Here is a 23,070-nt window from a genome sequence, read left to right as displayed (position 1 = left end):
GGATGACTCTAAGACAATAGCTGTCTGCTCCCAAACAAGGAGACTAAAGGAAAACCACAGACTTTCCCTGTCAGCACAGGCCACAGAGTCTAGACTACTTCTTGATCTCATTTCCCTGCCTTTGCCCCTAGCAAGAGTGGTTTCAAAGAAAACTGAGTAGGGAACCAAGACTTTAATTCCTATCAGGTGGTAGGGAGGTACGCAGTCTTCTGATGTCAGGAGAGACCACAGTGGGTGCCCAGACATCTGCCCTTACCCTACAGAAAGAGGCACCTAATTGCTAGGGAGGTGTCAGAGCAGAGTCAGAACTTCACATGTCCTAACAAGGCCTCTCTTAGGATTTAAAAATGGATTGTTCCCCCCACAGCCTCTCTTTTTGAGTCTTCAGCTTGTGGTACTATTTTAGGAGGTGGAACCTTTAGGCGGTGGGACTTGGCTGGTGAAAGTAGCTCACTAGGGATTGGTCTTTGAAGGTTGTAACAGCCCATGGTTCCAGTTTACACCTGCTTCTTGGTCCACCAATATGTGAACCAGCCCATTCTGCCTGTGTCAAGAACATTTGAGTAAGGCTGAATTAAAAAGGAATGATCTAATTTATTGGGTGGAGGAAATTTCAAATGTTCTTGTTTTTGTGGTGGTGGGAATCAAACCAGGGCCTTGTACATTTTAGGCAAGCACTCTATTCATTGAGCTACAGCTCCAGATGTTGAAGAGGAAATTTCAAGACTGCATAATATGCAAGCTATGGCATGATTATTGCTTACTGTCTTCAGACGACAGCTTTTTTTTCTTTTTTCTTTTAGTTTTTAGAGACAGGGTTTCTCTGTTCTCTGTGTAATGGTCCTGACTGTTCTGGAATTCTCTCTGTAGACCAGCTAGCCTCAACTCACAGAGATATGCCTGCCTCTGTCTCTAATGAGTTCGGATTAAAGGCACCACCATCCAGCTGCGTTCAGGCAGCTTTACAGAGAGGAACAGGAAGTAGAACAGAAGGATGTAGAAAATATGCATTTTGGGAGCATGCAGTGTGTTTAAAACTGCAGCAAAAGCAAGTGTGAACAAAGTGGCTATAACTGTAAAAGAGAGGAGTCTGCTTGAAGAGAACCATTTACTTTGCATGGGAACAACAGGAAATGTAGCATGAATTCTAGTTGATCTTAGTAAATAGAACCTGGAGTCAGATATTAGTGAGGGAAAGCTGAGAGATCAGAGGAGCAGTGCAGCCAGCCACTAGAGAGACCTTTTACCTCTACTGAATCCCCAGACCAGAAGGGTGATCCTGTCCTTAGACTGCCTCCTCACACTGTATCCTCTGACTGACTGCTTCAGACTGCATTGAGCTCCTGTCTCCTCCCACCGTATGTTCCTCTCTCTGCCCGGCCATATCACTCTTGTCTCCACCTCCTTCGTGCTGGGGTTAAAGCCGTAGGACTACCAAGTATTGGGATTAAAGTTGAGCCACAGCTACCTGACCTCTGATGGCTTAGCTCTGCACTCTCATCTTCAGGCAAGCTTTATTTGTTAAAACACAAACAAAATATCACTGCAGGGAAAGATGCCTTGAGGGTGAGATTCAACTCATGAAAGTCTTCAGGGTGTAAAATAAAACTGGAAACTTATTTGAGAGAATTTTCTTTAACAGAGTTTCAGGGGTGTCCTTTTAAACAAGGCAACCTAGGGAAGAATTTTCAGTGCACAGATATTCAAAGGCTACTCAAGCTGTAGTCCATTGAATTCTAATTCTTGAGCTTGCAACAGAACATGGAATCATCTACATAATACTTATTTTGCATGCCTGCAGGATGAAGGAGTTGTAGTTATCTTGGAGAATTGCACCAATATTTTTGACAAAAGCCTGGAAAGCCAGGCAGTATATAGCAGGATCGATTCTCTTCAGGGAGTGGACTTTGCATGAAGCTTTCAGGGTGAAATCCAAGTTGTGGTAGAGAACCCAAGATGTTGGAGATGTGAAGAACATGAGGTATCTGCTGAGGAAAGCTGCAGCGTTGTTGATTTTGCACAAAAAGAGTGCTTGTGTACTATAGGCATCAGTGCACAGGACAGAGCTGCCTAAGCCCATTGGAGCTTACAGCGTGTTATGCATATACCAGATTCCAGGGATGGAGGACTCTAACCTGCTTCTTCTAAAGTACTTATATCATGAATTGAGTAAAAGCAGGGTTTCCTATCGGGCAAGCAGGGTATTCATGTATTTATTGATGATCCATTTGTTTTACGTACCCACATAACAGTTGATCATTATATAAAGAATACATAATTCATGATGTATAAAGTACTTTTTTATGTTTCTTAGAAGTCAATGGAAAGGACAGGTAAATGATTTTTATGCATTTTATAAAATACTAAGATAGGGTGAGAATTATAGAACGAGTAGTAAAAACCCAGAGACAAATACTGGGGTTCAAGCTGAAGATCAGAAAAGCAAAGCAGCCAAAACACTAGAGAGTTCTTATCCCTATCCTCAGTGTGACTGCAGACTGCCATGCTTTTCACCAAACCTCAGACTGAAGACTGAGCCCTGTGCTCCTGTCTCCTCTCGTTTTATATTTCTCTTTAGTGCTAGGATTAAAGGTGTGCACCACACCATCCAGATAGTTTAGAACAAGGCTTCTATTCACGTTGCTGCAGGTGGGCTGCACATTTGGTTCAAAGGACGCAGAAAGAAAAGATGACATACTCTTTAGCTAGTAGGCCAAGAGCAAACCAGCTTACCAAAGGAGAAGTGTGTTTTCCTATAGTCGAGGCCTAAGGAGTTTTCCCAAGACGTCTCCTGAGGAGGATTTTGTGACACATAGACTATAACACTGCAACAACTCCCTATAATGTTCTGGAAACAGTGCGGGACAAGTCTACTATGCTTGCAGCTTAAGTGCATGCACTAGTGACGTGGAAACCAGGCTGGACAGTCGAGAAGGTCTAGGGTCACAAATGGCATCTTGGCATCACATTCTCAGTGACATTTTCAAAGAATTTCTTTTGAAATTAAAATAACTCAATTTTTATAGCTATAAGCACTATTTGTTGTAGTTTTTTTGTTTTGTTTTGTTTGTTTTTTTGAGACATGATTTCTTTGTGTATCTTTGGCTCTCCTGGAGTTAGCTCTTGTAGACCAGGCTGGCCTTGAACTCACAAAGATCCACCTGCCTCTGCCTCCCAAGTGCTGGGATTAAAGGCATGTGCCACTACCGCCTGGTTTATAAGTACAATTTAAAGCAACTTTATATACTAATTTTATATGTGCACTCATAGATGCTCAGAGAACTTTCTTTAATTGGTGTATGGTAGTAGGCAAAAGGGAAGAATAGGAGATACTTATGAAATTCAGACCAGTTATGATAAAAGATTGAACTAGGGAGATATTTTGTACCTTTATAGATCCTCTTCCTTTTCTTTAAAAAAATTCATTGTTTTTTGTTTCCTGGTTTTGATATTTCAGATTTTAAATCTTACATGTTAGTATGCTTACAAGGTGCCACAGCAAAGGTCGAATTGCCATAGGACTTCTTTTGGTCCTTAAAATGGATTTATTCAGAATAATAAATGGCACTGTAGCATATTTAGTTAAAATAATTCATTGTTAGCTGGGAAGTAGTGGTGCACACCTTTAATCCCAGTACTTAGAAGGCAGAGATAGGCAGATCTATGTGAGTTTGGTGCCAACCTGGTCTACAGAGCAAGTTCCAGGACAACCACAGCTATACAGAGAAACCCTGTCTCAAAAAATTCATTGTTGAGTATGGTGATGCATACCTTTAATCCCAGCATTCAAGAGACAGGACAGATGTTCTCTGAGTTTGAGGCCAGCTTGGTCTAGAGAGTTCAGGCTAGCCAAGGCTATGTAGTTAGATCATGTCTCAAAAAACAGAAGAAAACAAACAAATAACAACAACACCAAAAAAAAAAAAACAGAAAAAAACAACTCATGACTTATAGGATATTTTTTATAAAAGGACACATACATTTATGTTTTTAAAGTAAACTGTCAATTTTGAAAGAAGTTATCTGTATAGTTACTTGACCAAAGTTAAGACATGACTGACTAAGAATTAAGATCAGGTATTTCGCAATTTTAGCTACTAAATTTTAGAGGCTTATACTGGCTGTTTTTTTTGGGGGGGGGGTAAGAATTGACTGTATTTTTTATTTAAAGGTGATTTAATCTTCTGACTTGGACCAGCATAATATCTTGAATGTACTCTATAGATAATTAGTTAAATCTGTTTAACTCACAAGTATCCCTATGATTGCACTTAACATATTAACTTCTTCAAGGGAACAAAATTCTTTGAGAGCAGAGAATTTAGAAGAGAGCTGAGGGACCCTTATCTGTCCGTCTGTCTATCTATTTATGTTTTTATACCCCAATCAAAGTTTCCTCTCCTTCCCTTTTTCCCAGCCCTCCCCTACCCACTCCTTCTCCACTCTTTCTCTCCCTCCACTGTGAGCTCCTGTAAACCCAGATCAGTTGATAATGTGGGTTTTCTTATGTATCCTTGACCCCACTGGTTCCTACAATCGTACCTCCCCCACTTCTGTAGGATTCTCCTAGATACACCTAATGTTTGGCTGTGGGTCTGCATCTGTTTCCATCAGTTGCTGGATGAAGCCTCTCTGATGACAGTTGGGCTAGGCATCAATTTCTCTGGGTCTGTGGGTAGTAGCATGGGTCTCCTTTACAGCTAATATTTACTTACAAGCTAAGGGACCCTTTTAATGTGATTATTTCTTTTCTGATTATAACAGATTGAAGATCTTAAACAGACAAATCATGACTTGGAAGAATATGTTAGGAAACTCTTGGATAGTAAGGAGGTGGTAAGCAGTCAAGTAGACGATTTAACCAACCACAATGAGCATCTTTGTAAAGAACTGATTAAAATCGACCAACTAGCAGAACAATTAGAAAAAGAGAAAAATTTTGTGGTGGACACTGCTGACAAGGAACTTGAAGAAGCAAAGGTACTAAATTTATCACTGACAGTATTTTAATTGTATCGTGATTACAAAATTAAGTTGGAAAAGTGAAATTTTTATATCATTTGGAAGCTTTTTAGTTTGGTATATTTTAAGTCTATTATAAGGATTAAATTGTATTTTTTCTCACACTTTATTTCTTTACTTTTTTGTTTATATTTTCTCCTAAATTTTATGAGCCTGTTATGAAAATTTCAAAGTAGCAAGAATAATCTGTAAATTCAGTATTGCTCTGCTACCCCATTTCTTCTCTGTATATATCTACAAACAAACTCCCTACCCCTTTTTAGAAAGGGTCTTGTACTCTGGTCCAGGCTTATCTTGAATTGCGGTTTTTCCTGCTCAGTGTTCTGAGGACAGGATTACAGGTGCCATGCCTGCCTCAATTTTTTTATTTTTATTTATTTATTTATTACAAACAATGGTTTATTTTCTACTTTGAACCAAAAAGAGAAACTTTTTATCTTGTATAATTTGTTCATCTTTGTTGACTTAAGAGTTTTGGTTCTTGTTTAGGAAGATGTTCTCACATCAAGAGCCATAAACATGTCTTCTAAAGTTTACCTTTATAGTTTTTTTTTTCTTTTTGGTTTTTCGAGACAGGGTCTCTCTGCAGCTTTTTTTTTTAGAGCCTGTCCTGGAACTAGCTCTTGTAGACCAGGCTGGCCTCGAACTCACAGAGATCCGCCTGCCTCTGCCTCCCGAGTGCTGGGATTAAAGGCGTGTGCCACCACCGCCCGGCTTTACCTTTATAGTTTTAACACTTCTTTGAGGACACTTATCTGTAAGGTACTTTCTTGGAAAAGGTCCTTAGGACTACCAGTGAAAGTAGATAGAGTGGCTCGTTTTTAGCTTGTAATAATTTACTTTCACATGGTTGCTACAGAAGTATTTAAATGGCACTTCAAAGTAGCCTTATGTTTTTAGTATTTCTCAATAAACTTGTCAGTTTACTTTAGCCTCTCATGCATGGTGTTAGTGGTTAATTGAATACAGTCTTCATTTTGACTGTGAATATTGTCAAATTGAAGAGTTTTACTGTCCTTCTTTCTTCATATTAAAAATTAACTATCTCCTTCCCAGACTGAAGAGGAAAAACGATTGGCTGAATTCCAACTCTGAGTGTGCCCTTGGTAGACAGCATCTATTTTAAAGAGTTGTTTAGGGCCTATTGACCATATTGCAGCAGGGAGGAGGTAGGTGTCAGGGGGAATTCTCTGGTATTAAAAGGAAGCACTCTAGCTGGGCGGTGGTGGCATATGCCTTTAATCCAAGCATTCGGGAAGTAGAGGCAGGCAGAGGCAGGCAGATCTCTGTGATTTCGAGGCCAGCCTGGTCTACCGAGCGAGATCCAGGACTGGCTCCATAGCTACTGAGAAACCCTGCCTCGAAAAATGAAAAAAAGGAAAAAAAAAAAAAAGGAAGAACTCCAGGAATGGAAAGTATCTGAATTATATAAGCTAGGTTTTGCCTAAAACCAAAAGTACAGATGGATTTGACTGTCAGCAGGAGTCTTCTGTATAAGGCCCGGTTGTCTACATTCTAGATGACTGTTGCCCTCTGCTCTCTGAGCCAGGGATCCAAGAGTGATAATAAACCAGAACCCTGCAATGTATATTATGAGCCAATCTAAGTTATATCCCAGCATTTCCACCGTCTCTGCTTTTTAAAATGATTCACTAAGCCAAGCATGGTGGCATATACCTATCATCTCAGTACTGGAGAGGCTAAGATAAGAAGATTGTGAGCAGGACAGGATGCATAGAAAGACTGTCTTGAGAAAAAACAAAGAACTCACATTTTAGGGGAGGTCTGTGTCTTCTAAAGCAGGAAGTATTATAATTTGAGCACATATTAAATTTGCAAATTTTGCCTTTGTTTTTCTTCACATCTTGAGCTACCATTTATACTTCAATACAGCATTTTCCAGGCAGTTGAACATGATTTTCTGTAATGTGAAGAGCAGAATTAGAATTTCACTATTGTTAGTTTTTTGTATCATATATGTTAGTTTATATTTATGTGTATCTTTTTGAAACCGAACATTAGTAATGTTAAGGAAAAGTAACGTAAACCGTAACTCGTTGAAAAACCTAGCTATTATGCTCAGTGATATCTGCAATTAAATTGAACACAACTAAATTATGACTTTAATTAAAAGACATTTTCTAAGATGGCACCAGCATGTTTAAAATTTAATATAGTCTATATGAGATATTCTTTTTTTCTTTTGGTTTTTCAAGACAGGGTTTCTCCATAGCTTTGAAGCCTGCCCAGGAACTAGCTCTTGTAGACCAGGCTGGCCTCGAACTCATAGAGATCCGCCTGCCTCTGCCTCCCGAGTGCTGGGATTAAAGTATTGTTACCTTCGTATATGATTCAATCAGCCAAGATAGATGAATCTGCTATATAGAAAACATTGTGTAAAACTTAATATTAAGTTTGGAAAATCTTTTTGTAGGTATGCATGTAGGAAGGAGGACTGCATGTTGGTTCCTGGCCACCCAGCTAGCTTAGACCTGAAATAATCACACAGAAACTGTATTAATTAAATCATTGCTTGGTCCATTAGCTCTAGCTTCTTATTGGCTAACTCTTATATATTAATTTAACTCATTTATATTAATCTGTGTATCTCCACGTGGCTGTGGCTTACTAGCTAAAGTTCTGGTGGCTTCATGGCGTCTCTGACTCCACCCTTCCTTCTCCCAGCATTTAGCCTAGCTTTCTCTGCCTAGTTCTGTTCTTCCCTGCCATAGATTAAAAGTAGTTCTTTATTCATTAACCAATAAAAGCAACACATAGACAGAAGGACCTCCCACACCATATGCATATCCTTTTTAGCTTGCTTTTTTTCTAATTTTATTGATTTTTATTGAGTTCTACATTTTTCTCTGCTCCCTCCCTGTTTTTCCCCTCCCCTTCAACTCTCTCCCAAGGTCCCCATGCTCCCAATTTACTCAGGAGATCTTATCTTTTTCTTCTTTCTACTTCCTGTGTAGATTAGATCTATATAAGTCTCTCTTAGTGTCTTCATTGTTGTCTAAGTTCTCTGGGATTGTGATTTGTGAGCTGGTTTTCTTTGCTTTATGTTTAAAATCCACCTATGAGTGAGTACATGTGATTATTGTCTTTCTGGGTCTGGGTTACCTCACTCAAAATGATGTTTTCTAGCTCCATTTTCCTGTAAAATTCAAGATGTTATTTTTTTCTGCTGTGAAGTACTCCATTGTGTAAATGTACCACATTTTCCTTATCCATTCTTCAGTCAAGCGGCATTTAGGTTTTCAGGTTCTGGCCATGACAAATAATGCTGCTGTGAACGTAGTTGAGCACATGTCCTTGTGGCATGATTGAGCATCTTTTGGGTATATACCCAAAAGTGGTATTACTGGGTCTTGAGGAAGGTTGTTTTCTAATTTTCTGAGAAATCGCCACACTGACTTCCAAAGGGGCTGTACCAGCTTGCACTCCCACCAGCAATGCAGGAGTGTTCCCTTTCCCCCACAAACTCTCCAGCATAAGTTGTCATCAGTGTTTTTGATCTTGCCTAGCCTGCTTTAAAAATATATATATTTTAAAATTATTTTATGTGTATGTAAATTGTATGAATGTATGTCTGCGTATCATGTGTGTTCCTTATGCACATGGAAGCTAGGAGAAGGCATCAGATCCCCTGGAACTGGAGTTACAGATAGTTATGAGTCATCAGGTGGGTGCAGGAAATTGAATCCAGGTCCCATATAGAGCAAAACATGCTTTTAAGTGCTGAGCTATCTCTCCAGCCCTCTGCTTTATTTTTTAGGGCAGGTCTTTTTACACTGTCCTTTCTCCTCCATTCTGCCTCAGCAACATTGGCCACTTTACTATTCCTTGGAACTGGGTAGACATTCTTTTGCACTTGGACATTTGCAGAAAGAGTTGTTTTTTTTTTTTTTTTCCCCTGGAATATTCACCCAGATTTCCTTGGGTCCTCTTCTTTAAACCTTGCTCAAAGGATATCTTTCCATGGAGACTCCCTGATAGTTCTGTTTCAAATTCCAGTCTTGTTTTTCATAAATGCAGTACCCTTAACTCTGCTTTTCTTTGCCAGTATGGATTATATCTTGTTATTTAAATAATTTTAACTTAAAAAAAAAGCATCTGTCTTAGTCACTTTTGTCTGTCTTACTCTATTGCTGTGTAAAGACACCATGACTAAATCAACTCTTAAAGAACAAAACATTTAATCGGGAGTTTGTTTACAGTTCAGAGGCTTAGTCCTGTCCATTATTATCATGGTGAGGAGCATGATGCAGGCACAGTACTGGAAAAGTAGTTGAGAGCTACATTTTATGTGCAGAAGGAGAGAAGGGAGACTGACTGGGTCAAAGCTCACCTCCAGTGACACACTTGCTTCAAAAAAACCCACATCTCCTAATGTTTTCTAACAGTTCCACTGCCTGGTGACTAAGTATTTAAATATATGAGCCTATAGGAGCTATTCCTTCTCAGGCCACCACAATCATCTCTCCTAGCTGGAATGTTATGTCCCTAAAGACAGAAATCTTTACCTATTTTGTTCACTTAAAGGAAAAAAAATCAGTGTCTTAGAATTTAAGTGGTTATTGTGTATTTTTGAGTGCTATATTTGATATATATTTTGACTATTATCTTTTCTTTCTTTTTTTGACTAGATTTAAACTCTCTAGGGCAGAAATTTGTGTTTTGTCGTATGCATTGTGTTTTGTCGTATGCACTGTGTTCCCCAGAATGGATATTTACCACATTGTCAGACACACAATAAAGCATCAGTTAACCAATTGTTAGGAAAGTGAAAAGCACTGGATTAACACTTGTTCCTTTGGGAAAATTACACTTATTTTTCAGGGTAGGATTATCACTTTTATCACCATAAATTTTATATATATATATATGTATATATATACATATATATATATATATATATATATTCTAAAAAATTAAGTTTATGGGTATAGCTCAGTGGTAGAGTGCTTGTGTAGAAAGGCTCAATCTCCAACACCCCTACCTCTCCGACAAGCAAGATTTCAGTTCACCTAGAAAACTATAGTGAAGGAAATACTATCCACCACTGTTATACTTGTATCTAGGCTCACTCACTCTTCTTCAGTTTATAAGCTATTGGTCATGTTTCATCTGTATCTACGATATGTATGTGTATCCATTTTTTTGGAGGACATATCACACTAGATGTTGTTTTTACTAAGTTTTCATACTTAACATGAACAAAAATCTTTTCACATTTTCATTCTAGGCTTATATCATTTTAGTATCTGCATAGTAGCTGTATTAGTCATGATTCTTTAGAGGAACAGACTCGATAGAATATATCTATATAGAGAAAGGGGGGTTATTAGAGTGGTTTATGGGCTCTGGACCAGTTAGTCCATCAATGGCTATCTTTCAACACAAAGTCCAAGAACCCAGTAGCTCTTCAGTCCATGATGGTGGATGCCTCTGCTGGTCTTCAGTATATGCCAGAATCCTGAAGAAGTAAGAATGAACTTTCCAATGAGAGCAAGGCAAGCAGGTAGAGAACAAACACTTGCTTCTTACATGTCCTTTGTATAGGCTGCCATCTGAAGGTGTGGGCCCGATTAAAGGTGTATCTTCCCATCTCAAAGGATCTGGATGTAGGGCAGGTCTTCCCATTTCAAATGATTTAATTAAGAAAAACCTCTCACAGGGGTATCCATCTGCTTGGGTTTTAGTTAATTCCAGAGTAGTCAAGTTGACAACCAAGAATAGCCATCACAGTAGCATAAAAATAAGATAATGAAAATTAATGATTCAGAGTTGTACATAAGTTCATGCAACTATAAGTTATGTTAAAAACATTAGAATCCCTCAATATTTTATAAACTTCACTGTGACTTCTAAAAGGATCTTAGAAGGATAATTAAGAACAACGGGACAGGGCTTGTATTGAATTTTATTCTTAACTAGTGTTTATGAGACCCTGGACTTGGTTCCTAGCAAAGGAAATTCAAATGTAAAATATAACATGTGTATCTTAGAATCATGAATCTTCAGAATCATGAGAGAATGCTAATGAATTATAAATGTATGCATTGAACTTATTTGCTGACTTTTTAGCAAAGAGCTTTATCTGTCATAAAAACATTCACTGTTTTTAAGCATATGACATAGATGTGTTACATAAATAGCTATAGATGACAGCTGTACTGTAAAACTGAGTATACGTTCAGTGTCATAAAATTGATGCAAACAGTATTTTGTGGCTTAGGTGGAATGAAGGCAGTAAAATAGTTCAGAAGAGAAAGAAGCCTGAATGGGCAGTTGGATAACACTTTTTTCCAGTCTTTCCTGTTAAAATTGCTTTCCTGTTAAAATTTTCAGAATTATAATTCATGTCAACATTTGATCCAATTAATGGAGAATAATTTGGTACAATACAGTAAGTTAATATTTTATGTAAAATATTGGGTAAAGGAACCACTTTCCATCTGGGTTCTTTTACCATTGAAGGTAGGTAAGCATGAGGACAGGTTACCCTCTGCTTGAAATATTGTCTGTATGATTTGATTTTTAACTGACTTCCTTTTAATACTTTTTCCAATTAAATCAGTTTAAGCATTTTTAGTATAAATAATAGAATTTCTAATTTTTCAGATTGAACTCATTTCCCAGCAAAATAATATAACAGTATTGGAGGATACAATTAAAAGGCTTAAATCTGTAAGTACATTTTTCACAAATACATGGTAAGCAGTCATTTTTACTTAGTAATCTACTAAAAGAATTAAATATATCCTTTAACTCGTGCCTTTGAGAACAATTAATGCATTTTTTCTAAGGTTCGCATCCACTAAGAGGTTTATGGCTTCATCTTAGGAGGAGGCCTTGGGGCCTTCCTGTTGTCAGTGCTTTGTCCTAGAGCACTGCTTCTCCTTCCTAGTGCTGGACCCTTACTACAGTCCTCATGTTGTGCTGACCCCAGCCATAAAACTGTTCTCGCTGCTACTTCATAACTGTCATTTTGCTGCTCTTATGAATTGTAATGTAAATATCTGTGCTTTCTGATGGTCTTAGGCGGCCCCCGTGAGAGTCATTCAACCTCCAAAGAAATAGTAACCCACAGGTTGGGAACTGCTGACCTAGAGGTTGAGAATAACTTTTGGTTGATTTTAGCAAAGAGTTTTTAGCTGTTACTAGGTTTTAAAATGATGACTCCAGAATTTTTAATTTTCAGGATATGAGGTATATTTTTTATATTTTAAATTTTCTGCCTTTCAAAATATTTTTAAGTTATAAATTGGTAACTAGCACCAGTTGATGTTTTGTTCCTCTAATAATATGAAATGAAAAGTTTTCTGTTTAAACATTTTAATATTTTATTTAAAATACTTAAAACACCATCTGAAACATGTCAACTTTTTCTCATTATTCATAAAACAAGCATAAAAACACATTTTAAGAGAAGTGTTTCTAAATATATCCATGTGAATAGGAGTTCATGGGAAGCACCTGAATGTGTCGACTGTTAGAACTCATCAGCATATCCATTCACTGAGTGAATATTGAACAAAGGTAGACATTGGAGCTACCTTTAAAGTAGCATGTAAAGATTTCCAAAGTCAGGCTGTTTCTAAGATGTGCTTCAGGTCTGGATGTTTCTGAAATACACACACACATACACACACATCTCTTTTCTTCTCAAAATATTTAAGTAAAGGTAGTATTTTATTCAAATAAAGCACACTAAAATGGTGAAAATTGCTCTTAAAATAGTGTATTACTTTAAAAAAATAATGAATAAATTTTTATATGTTCTATTTTTAAAAATGCCAAATTTCATATTTTGAAGACTCCTTTGTGTTTTTATTTAGAAAAGTATGCTATAGTTTAGCTTGAAATAATTGCTTAATTTTTTTCCTCCTTGGCAAGATAATTTTAGAGACTGAAAAAGCACAAAATAAATGTCCTTCTAGACTTGATTCTTTTGTCAAGACTTTAGAAGCAGACAGAGATTATTATAAGACTGAAGCACAGAATTTGAGAAAAATGATCAGAAATAGATCTAAAAGTCCAAGACGTCCATCTCCAACTTCCCGGGTAGGTTTTGAGGAAATCTTTTGATCTTTTAGTTTGCTTCTTAAGTACTGAATTTTATTCTTGGATTTATCTTATTTGGAAATAATTTGGTTTTGTATAAATTATAGTATCAAAGAGGTTGGGAGATAGATCTCTTTGATGGTACAGTGAACAACGAAGTTAGTTCTTTATTCCCAGGATAAGTTGTGGGTGGGAGATAACGAGGCCAGGTCAGTACAGTTTGAGATGAAGTTGTGAAAGAAGTAATTGTGTTGTTGTTCACTATTTTCTTTCATTCTGAGGTCGTGTTCACTTAAGTAGACTGTGCACTGCCGTCCACAGTAGTGTTTCATTAGTGCAACTGTAGTCTTAGCACTTGGGAGACAGAGGCAGGAGGATGAGGAATTAAAGGCTGGCCCTGGCTTCATAGTGAGTTTAAGGTCAGCTTGGACCACATGAGACTCTATCTCAAAAAAAAAAAAAAGAGGAAAAGGAAAGAGGAAGAACTTCAGATATCTTAAATAATAATTTTAGGGTGCAAACTGTGATGTAGAACTTTTGAAGTCAACAAGAGACCGTGAAGAACTAAAATGCATGCTGGAAAAATATGAACGTCATCTGGCAGAAATCCAGGGCAATGTCAAGGTTCTTACATCTGAGAGAGACAAGACCTTCCTTCTTTATGAGCAGGTAAGCATGTAAGCACACAGCTTGTATTACTAATAGCAGTCATTTCTAGAGATTTGCAGTTCTTCCGTAGGTCTTATGACCATAATTTAACATACCAGTTGGAAATTTTGTTTTTCCCTAAGATATTCCTTTTTCCTTTTCTTTCATTGTGGTGCTGGGATCAAACCCAGGACTTTGTGCACTCTAGGCAAGTACTCTACCACTAAGCTACATCTACAGTCCTGTTGTCAAGATAGTTTTAATGAAGGTATCATATTTCCAATATAAGAAGTGTGAACACATCTATATGTCACTCTTATATCTCATAAGAGATTATATACGTGCATAAAAAGTTTGATTTTTGGAATGAAAAATGGAGACAGGGCTGAAGTTGTGGTCACTGATGGAGTGCTTGCATAGGCCCTAGGCTTTGATCCTTAACACATCACAGAACAATAAAAACAAAACAAAGCAGTGAGAAAAACCACAAAGAGAAACAAGAGTCTCAAATGATAGGATGTCATATGTTCAAGGTAAAACCTTTAGAATTTGGTGGAGGAAAGGTTAAAAAATGTATCACATCACTTTCGGAACTGCCATATAACTTGTTTAAATTTAGAGGTTAAAATAACTTTGTAATTTAACTTTACTTTCTGTTTTAAACTATATATCTTTTACTAATAAAATATTTAACCAACAAGAATTAAATCTTATTTATCATAGTGTAATTTCTTTGATAAACAAGTATAATTTTAAGAAGAAATAGTTACTATACCCAGGGCTCTGGAGTTGCTACTTTAAGACACTGTATAGGTCACAACCCCGTATGCATCACAGAATATGGGAGCATGAAGGTTTTGCAACAGTGAAAAGTGTCTGAATATGTAGCTAAAAAATTAACTCAAAGCCAAACACATTATAGACAAGAGATGTGGACCTATATCATATTGTACGACTTCACTGCAGCCTTGCTTCTTAACACACAGCATGCACACTTAGATCTCCACATACCATCATATAATGCAACACTAATGATGCTTCCTGAAACTGCAGCTCAGATTTGACATTTGTCTGTTATGAGTTGCAGTATTTTAACTCCACACAAATTTTCTGCTTCTATAAAAATGTAATGGTTTGATTGGAAAACAAATGCTTTCAATATTTTCCTACTGTCATTCCTTAGCATGTGGTACCAAATTAGTATAGTTTTGGATTGTATTATATTAGAACGATTTTTAAAGCTTTTGTTTGAAGTTGTGTGTGGTGGCACAGGCCTTTAATCCCAGCACTTGGGAGTCAGAGGCAGATGGGTCTGTGAGTTTGAGGCTAGCCTGGTCTACGTAGTTAGTTAGTTTTAGACCAGCCTGAGTTATATAATGAAACTCTGTCTCAATAAATAAAAAAAAAGTAAAAATTGCTGTTTGAGTTGTTGACTTAAGTTTCACCAAAAATATTAGTTTTAGTTTGGGCTTGGGTCAGAATTTACAACTATTTCTGAGGCTACTCTAAACATAGTTCTATCATTTTTCTCTATATATATACGAAAAGCATCATCCCAAGCATTGAGAATGATAACTCAAACCATCTGCTAAACACTGAAGATGTTCTGTGTCCTAAAGTATAAAGGTTTAACTATTTATAATAGAAATAAACAAGGACCCCATTTCATTGCTATACAAATTTGCTTCCATTTTTAATAAGTTATATGTATGCCAAAGAATTATTTTTGGAGTACATTTCTTTCTGGTTTATAATCAGGAATATCTGATTGGTGCACTTATTTCACATACCTAGATGCATATCAAATTTTCTCAAGTGAAAAGAAATCATTAGTGGAAAAAGTTCTCACACTCTCTATGGGATAAAAAAGAATTAAAGCAGGCCCTGTTTCCATTAGTATATAGTGTAGTTCAGGAGAAAAGAATAGTGTCTTTTATTGGTTTAGTTTTTATAGCTGTGTTTTTGGTTGTGAACTTCGCCTTTAATGATTGAGCCATCTCTCTAGCTCAGTTTTTGTGACTATAAGCTTTCTCCTTTAGAGTGTATTGTAAGAAATAAAAAGAAGAACACTTTTTAAAATTCTGGTGATCAAGGAAATTTTGCCAGAATATGTGGTATTTGAGTCCTGAATTACGATGGGGACTTCTATTATTCTGAAAGGGACAAGGAAGATTATCTTGAAGAAATATTGTGTGGCAAAGGAAGAAGGCAGGAAATAGTAGAGGTAGAAAGACTACTTTAGATTAGGGTAGGCTGAATGTGTCCGTGGAGAAAGGGGCAGTGAAGGCTTGGAAAGTAGATTGGACTGAGGCAGGAGTTTGCACCCTATTCCATAAATGTTCTTCCCTTTTCTTCAGCTTTGAAGACTGGGGTCTGTGGCAGCTATTCAGTTCTGTCTCAGCCACTGACAATGCATAATAGAGTGTATTACAGTAAACTTCATGGACTCTGAAATTTGAATGTTATATTGTTTATCATTATTTTATCTCTGACCATTTAAAAATATGAAAAATATTCTTAGCTTATAGATCTACAAAACAAGGAAGGAGGTTGGTTTTAACCTGTGAATGCTTGTAGTGATGAGCAGCGAGCAGTCCTGCTTTTCATCCCGCCCGACTCCCGCATGGTTAGCTTTATACCCGAAATAACAACACACAAACTATATTCATTTAAACACTGCCTGGCCCATTAGTTTCAGCCTCTTACTCACATCTTGATTAACCCATATCTAATAATCTGTGTAGCACCACAAAGTGGTGCCTTACCTGGAAGATTCTAGCGTATGTCCATCTTGGGCCGGAGCCTCATCGCGTCTGTCCTGGTGGCTGGCTTCATGGCATCTGTCCCAGAGAGGAGAGGCAGGGCAATTGTCTGAGCTATCTACCTCACTTCCTTCTTCCTGTTCTGTCTACTCCACCCACCTAAGAGCTGGCCTATTAAATGGGCCAAGGCAGTTTCTTTATTAACGAATGAAGTCAACACAAACAGAAGACTCTCCCACATCAAATGCTATATAGTTAGTTAACTTTTGACCTTTGTTAGTGTCTTAGGGTTTCTATTGCTGTTAGGAGACATCATGATCATGGCAACTCTTTTTTTTTTTTTTTTTTTTTTTTGGTTTTTCGAGACAGGGTTTCCCTGTAGTTTCTAGAGCCTGTCCTGGAACTAGCTCTTGTAGACCAGGCTGGCCTCGAACTCAGAGATCCGCCTGCCTCTGCCTCCCGAGTGCTGGGATTAAAGGCGTGCGCCACCACCGCCCGGCCCATGGCAACTCTTATAAAGGAAAACATTTTTAAGCTTTTTATTGATTCTTTGTGCATTTCACATCATGCATTCCAATCCTATTCATCTCCCCATTCCCTTGCTTCCACCCTCTGACCTTGCAACTTCCCCCTCAATACAAAATTTAAAAGTAAAACCCAAAACGAAAACAAACTCAGTATGGAAGCTGTAGTGTTGCCCAGTGAGTCACACAGTATACCCAAAGGAAAACGTTTAATTGGACTGGCTTAAAGTTTCAGAGGTTTAGTCCATTATCATCATGGTGGGAAGCATGGTGGCATGCAGAGAGGCATGGTGCTGGAGAAGGAGCTGAGGGTTTTACATCTTGATCTACAGATAACAGGAAGTGAACTGGGTACCATAGTGAGTGTGACTTGAGCAAAGGAGACCTCAAAACCTGCCACCACTGGGACACACTTCCTTCAACAAGGCCACACACACACCAGCAAAGCCACATCTCCTTATAGTGCCACTTCCTTTGGGGGTCATTGTCTTTCAAACTACCACAGATGGCTCAGTGACCCTGACTAGGATTTACACGTTTGATTTTTAAGCAGTGGACAATTTATTATTTATTGAAGGCAGGAAACTATAGCCAAAGTAGTCTTTTTTAAAAAACAATTTTTATCTTGTGGCAAATCTCATACAATCTTTCTATATTAGCATAATAATTTTTCCTTCAAGAGAATTAGAGGAGGAAGAGACTGTGGATTTCTTAGAAAAATGTTATCATGATCCATGCATGAAGCAAAGGTGATATCAGTGGAAATAAATATAGGAACAGATGCCAGATAAACTAAGGAAGATTTGAGAAGATTTGATTTGGGGGAGAAGAAACAAATGGAAACATTTGAAATTTTATCTTGAATGACAGAGAATTGGGGAAATAAAAAGAGGAGAAATAAGCAGTTGATGGTTTGAGGGAAGGTTATGGATTTGGTATAGGAAGGTGGAGTAAGATGGTATACATTCAGATAGTAACTGCTACCTAGCAGTAAGACATTTAGAACCAGATTAGGAAGAGAGGCAGTCACTGATTATGCAGCTTTAAAGATCATCTTCTTAGATGTTATTTGAGCCTTCAGAATGAATGAGTTCTATAAATGAGAAGGCACTAAAATAGAGCAGAAAAGTCAAGATGTAATCTTCAAGAAGCAGGGAAGAACCTTTGAAAGCTAAAGAGACCAAGTCCACAAAGGGAGAATGGGGGTCTAGGAAGAAAGGTCCTGAACCAGTATGATAGCTGCCAGAAAATTAAGGGGAATGGGAACTACGAAAAATCCATTACAGTTGGCGAGTTCCTTAGCTTAGGTTTTGTAGTGGTGGTGGCTGAGACTGCCTAAAAAGAAAAACAAAAGAGCCTACAAAGTAAGAAAAGACACAGCATGGTAGATGGGGCAGTAGAATTAGATGACAGGTTGTCAAGATAATAAATGATGAAGGTGATGGGGGCTTGCTGGGAACCAGGGTGGAAAGAGCCAGAGGAAGGGGCACTGCTCAAGGTGAGAGGATATAATTATCATTAATTAGGAAGATTTTAGAAAACACCTTAAGAAATGTGGTAAAGGCTAATCTGTAGATATTGAGAAACTGTATCTTTTTCTGAAACTGGGGACCAGCTGTGTAGATAATGATCAAAATTGAGAGTCAAGAAGCAAAGTGGATATGAAATCATCTATAGATATGCAAGAGATCTGGGGCCTCAGGACTGATTAACAAGTGTTCAGAGACCATGTTGGGCTGTAAGTAAGGACTGGTGGAACTTTCTGTCAGGGTAAAAGTACCCTAGACAATAGCATATATAAAGATATAGCAAATATAAAGATAAGCACTGTGGAATTTTCACTAGACAAGTATTTCACCTGAGTTGTGCTGAATTCGAATGGAATATACAAAGCCTTTTCTTAGCTACACCCCCCAACAAATACATATGTATATATTTGCTTGACTTATTTATAAACTCTTAAAATAAAAACTCATCCATTTCCTTATTTTCTTGCTGCTTGCATGTTATTTCAGGTTTCAATTTTAGTTGACTGCATATAAGATACTTTATAATTTAAAGTTTTCTTTTCTAAATTTTATTTATTTTTATCATAGGCACAGGAAGAAATTGCTCGACTTCGAAGAGAAATGATGAAAAGCTGTAAGTCTCCTAAGTCAACTACAGCACATGCTATTCTTCGTCGGGTAGAGACGGAAAGAGATGTAGCCTTCACTGATTTGCGGAGAATGACCACAGAGCGAGACAGTCTGAGAGAAAGGCTAAAGGTGTGCAGTTGTTTGTCTGTCTCCATAGGTATAACACAAGTGCGGTGACACTGAAAGTCCTTTGTTGTGTTTTGTGTTTTAAACAGATTGCTCAAGAGACAGCTTTTAATGAGAAGGCTCACTTGGAACAAAGGATAGAGGAGCTGGAGTGTACAGTTCATAACGTAAAACAAAACCTCATTGGCTCTACTCATAGTTTCCACTTTTCTCTTCTTACTGTCTTAGGAAGAATTCTTTTATTTTTTTAAGATTGTGTTTGTAGTCCTAAAATACTGAAGGTAGTGTATATAATGTGTTATTCATAATCCTATTCACCTTTCACTCCATTATTTCCTCTAGAAACACGAGTGCAGCTTTTTATTTTTGTTGTGTTTGTTTGAAAAGAAGTTTTGTTTTTATTGTTAAGATGTACTCTCAGGATTCTTAATTAATTATTAGACTATTTTTTGGAGGGAGTGGACTACAAGGGCTTACTATATAGCCCAGGTTGGTTTTGAACCCATGGTTCTGCTGCTTCAGCCTCCTAAGTGTTGGCATTATAGTACCACAGCACTTATCTAAAATTTCAGTTTTTCTCATCTCCGTGTTCTGTTAAAGATAATATTGCCAAATATGAGTATATCAAGCATTTGAGGTGCTCCAGATACACATTAGCAGTGTTTCAGGTACATAAACAGTTAAGGTTTTAATGTACAGATAAATTCATTTGAGATATTTTCTTACAAAAAGTAAAAAACAAACAAGAGAAAAATAATTTTATTTTCATAATCCTGCTCTATATGTAATGTATTAATCTTGAATAACAAATAAATGTTTTTACAAATTCAGTATGTATAGTCAAATTGAACCAGACTGAAAAAGGTAGACTGATAATACTGAGATAGGTAGGCTTTATTGAAAGCTATGTAGTGGCTTGGTTTTATCCTATTATATAATACTTTATAAAACCTACAGTGTCAGGTCTGCCCTAGTTGATCATCTCGTTGTGTAAATAATTCTTCTGTAGGAGTGTCTCCTCTGCTAAGACCAATAAGGCTACGGAGTGGTAGGAGTTAACTTTGTCATTCTACTTGTGTAGCTTGATGATGAACGTATGGAACAAATGTCAAATATGACTTTGATGAAGGAGACCATAACCACTGTGGAAAAAGAAATGAAATCATTAGCAAGAAAGGCAATGGATACAGAAAGTGAACTTGGCAGACAAAAAGCAGAGAATAATTCTTTGAGGTAAAAACTACATTGGCATTAAACAATTGACAGTTTGCTGTACTTAGTTGCTCTGCTTTATAGTACATTTCGTAATAAAAATTTAATTATCTGTTACTTTTAGTTTATGAAAAGACTGATAGGATGCAGTTGTAGAAACCTCAGTAATGTATGAGTGTCCCCCAAATCACTCAGCCAGGAAACACACATACACTCATTTTAATCTTATATTTGCAACATGTGTCAAGTTTAATAAAGCAGTTTTTATATAGCCCTCTGAGAACTGAGACATTTAACTTCAGTTATATAACTTTAAATTCTGTTCCCAGGTCTGAACAATTCATGAAAGCCCAGACTGGAAAGCTTAGGGAAAGGATGGTTCTAACACAGGAAGAAGTTGATTAGCTCTTTTGTCACACTGGTGTAGTGGCAGAGGCCACTAAAGCAATGTGTAGGTGGGAAGTCACCTCTACATTTGAGGTTCTACATTACTATTTGTTGATGTGAAACAAAGCTACTCAAGTTTCAGTAGAGTTGAATTTCTCTTTATCCGTAGACATGAAAAATGTTAACTTCATGTGAAATATATTATCTAGTAACAGATAATAATTGGGCCACATATGAGTTCTCAGAGTCTCCCCTTGATCTTCCCAGGGCCAGTGGTTCAGAGTAGGAACCACTTGTCAGGACAGACATTTACTCACACTCCCTTCTTTTCCTTGGAAACCTTTTTCTTTCTTCTAAGACTGTTGTTAAGCTTACACGAAAATAATACCAAAGTAATACCAGAGCAAGAAAACAATAAAGAAAACCTGGGAAAATAAAAACAAGTAACAAAAGGGTTAAAATCATCTAAAACTCCCTGACCCATGGAAAAAGATTACTGTAGAACTGCTTCCAGCCAGAAAGCAGTTCATCCACAAAAGTGTCCTGTGCAACTAACTGAGCTTCACCTGTGGCCGTTTACATCTGGCCTTTTTAATTTCATCACATAGGATTTCTGTGTTGCTAGAAAATATTTGTCTTAGATAACATTTTGTGTCTTGAAGTATTCTAACGGAGAGATGTGTTTCAATCTGGGGTGTAGTGGGTGTGTTTTGTTCCTGGGGTGCAGGATCTTGCTCTGCTCTGCTTTGCAGTACCCTGCTTCTGTAGGGCAGCAGGGCAGCAGTGTGCACCCTGCCTAGCAGTTTTAGGGGATTTTTTGGATGTATGTTTATTTTGGAACTTTTATTAATGTGTAACTGAAACATATATACTAAAATGTCAATATTTTATGTTAAGGTTGAAAAATTTGACCTTTAAAACCATCACCACAATCAGGATTCTGCCCTTATTCTGCATTCTTAAGTTCCCTCTTGCCCCTCTGTAATTTTCATACACTCTGCTGATTATATGAATTGATTTTATTTCAGGTATATAGGTATTTGGATTTTCTAAAAATTTAAACCAATGAAATTGTATTGTATATGTTGTTTAATCAGGCTCCTTTCCCTCAGTGTAGTTACTCTGAGGTTTGTTCTTTATGTATTACACATGTCGTGTGTAATTTATACTCTGACTGCTGAGGTGTATTCTATTGTGTGGGTGTACACATTGACAGTTGCACTGTTTCCAGTTTGGGGCCATAATAAATAAAGCCACGAAGCTCTTCCCTATATAAATCTTTGTGTGGATATATGTTTTTATTTCTTGATTCAATATCTAGGAATAAATGGCTGAGCCATATGATACATTTTCCTTTCAGGGAAACCATTGATGTCTTTTTCAGTGTGGCTGTAGTACTGTGCATTTACTCCAGCAGTGTTGAGTTTTTCAGTAGTTACATATCCTCACTGACATTTGATATGCAGTTCATTTTTAACACCAGCTGTTATTTTGTTGTGTAGTTCTATTTTAAATTTTTACAAAGGCTTTTTAAGCTTGGTTGTAGAATAATTGTTGGCTAAAATTATATTTAAAGAATTCAGAATAATATTTTGATGCATAGACATTGTGAAATGATACTTGGCTGATGGTGAGTAGGTAAGTACTTTATGTTGACACTTTGGTGATTCTTTTCTGGCTATCTGTTTCTTTCTTGTCTTTGTGAGCCATTGATTTTTTATATTGAGCCTTCACTTCCATTATCTTTTGTACGTTACGTTTGGTTCTTTGTGGTTATTGTGAGGTTTACTACTGCATTTTATAGTTTTGGCAGTTTTTTCAACTGATAGTATCATTCACATGGAAGTGCAGATATCTGTTGAAGATAAATATACTTCAGGCGCATATGCGCAATGGTGGCTTTGCTAGATCATTTTGGTAGCTGTATCTTTCAGTGTTTGAAGCACTTTAAAAAAACTATACTCATAGATCAATGCCTTGCTTAGTCATCTTCAGCGAAACTTCCCCCTGCAGCAGATGGGTACAAATATAGAAACCCACAGCCAGACACTGTGCAGAGAGTGAGACCTTGCGACACTCAGCCCTAAATGGAATGTCTCCATCAAACCCTCCCCTCAGATTCAGGGGACCATGAAGGAGAGGTGCAGAGAATGTAAGAGTCAGAGGGGACGGAGGACACTA

The 23,070-nt window shown here is 37.3% G+C and overlaps 1 protein-coding gene across 7 annotated transcripts in view; it reads left to right on the top strand.

Moving 5' to 3' along the window:
- Tsga10 (testis specific 10) overlaps nucleotides 1-23,070 on the top strand; it is a 95,375-nt gene that overhangs the window by 13,616 nt on the left and 58,689 nt on the right. For 3 of the 7 annotated variants that reach the window (XM_038341478.1, XM_038341475.1, XM_038341472.1), the window contains exons 3-9: nucleotides 4,765-4,980; nucleotides 11,650-11,715; nucleotides 12,925-13,092; nucleotides 13,606-13,761; nucleotides 19,123-19,293; nucleotides 19,380-19,457; nucleotides 20,372-20,523. In XM_038341478.1, the coding sequence (XP_038197406.1) occupies nucleotides 13,042-13,092; nucleotides 13,606-13,761; nucleotides 19,123-19,293; nucleotides 19,380-19,457; nucleotides 20,372-20,523 (608 nt within the window). In that variant the 5' untranslated portion in view covers nucleotides 4,765-4,980; nucleotides 11,650-11,715; nucleotides 12,925-13,041. Of the gene's footprint in view, nucleotides 1-4,764; nucleotides 4,981-6,078; nucleotides 6,192-11,649; nucleotides 11,716-12,924; nucleotides 13,093-13,605; nucleotides 13,762-19,122; nucleotides 19,294-19,379; nucleotides 19,458-20,371; nucleotides 20,524-23,070 lie in introns of those variants that run through there. The other 4 variants (XM_038341477.1, XM_038341474.1, XM_038341473.1 and 1 more) reach the window with 4 other exon arrangements.

The sequence above is a fragment of the Arvicola amphibius genome, chromosome 9, assembly GCF_903992535.2.
Source record: "Arvicola amphibius chromosome 9, mArvAmp1.2, whole genome shotgun sequence".
In the NCBI taxonomy this organism is placed as follows: Eukaryota; Metazoa; Chordata; class Mammalia; order Rodentia; family Cricetidae; genus Arvicola; species Arvicola amphibius.
The sequence above is the reverse complement of the archived record's forward strand: the minus strand, read 5'-3'. Positions and strand labels throughout refer to the sequence as shown.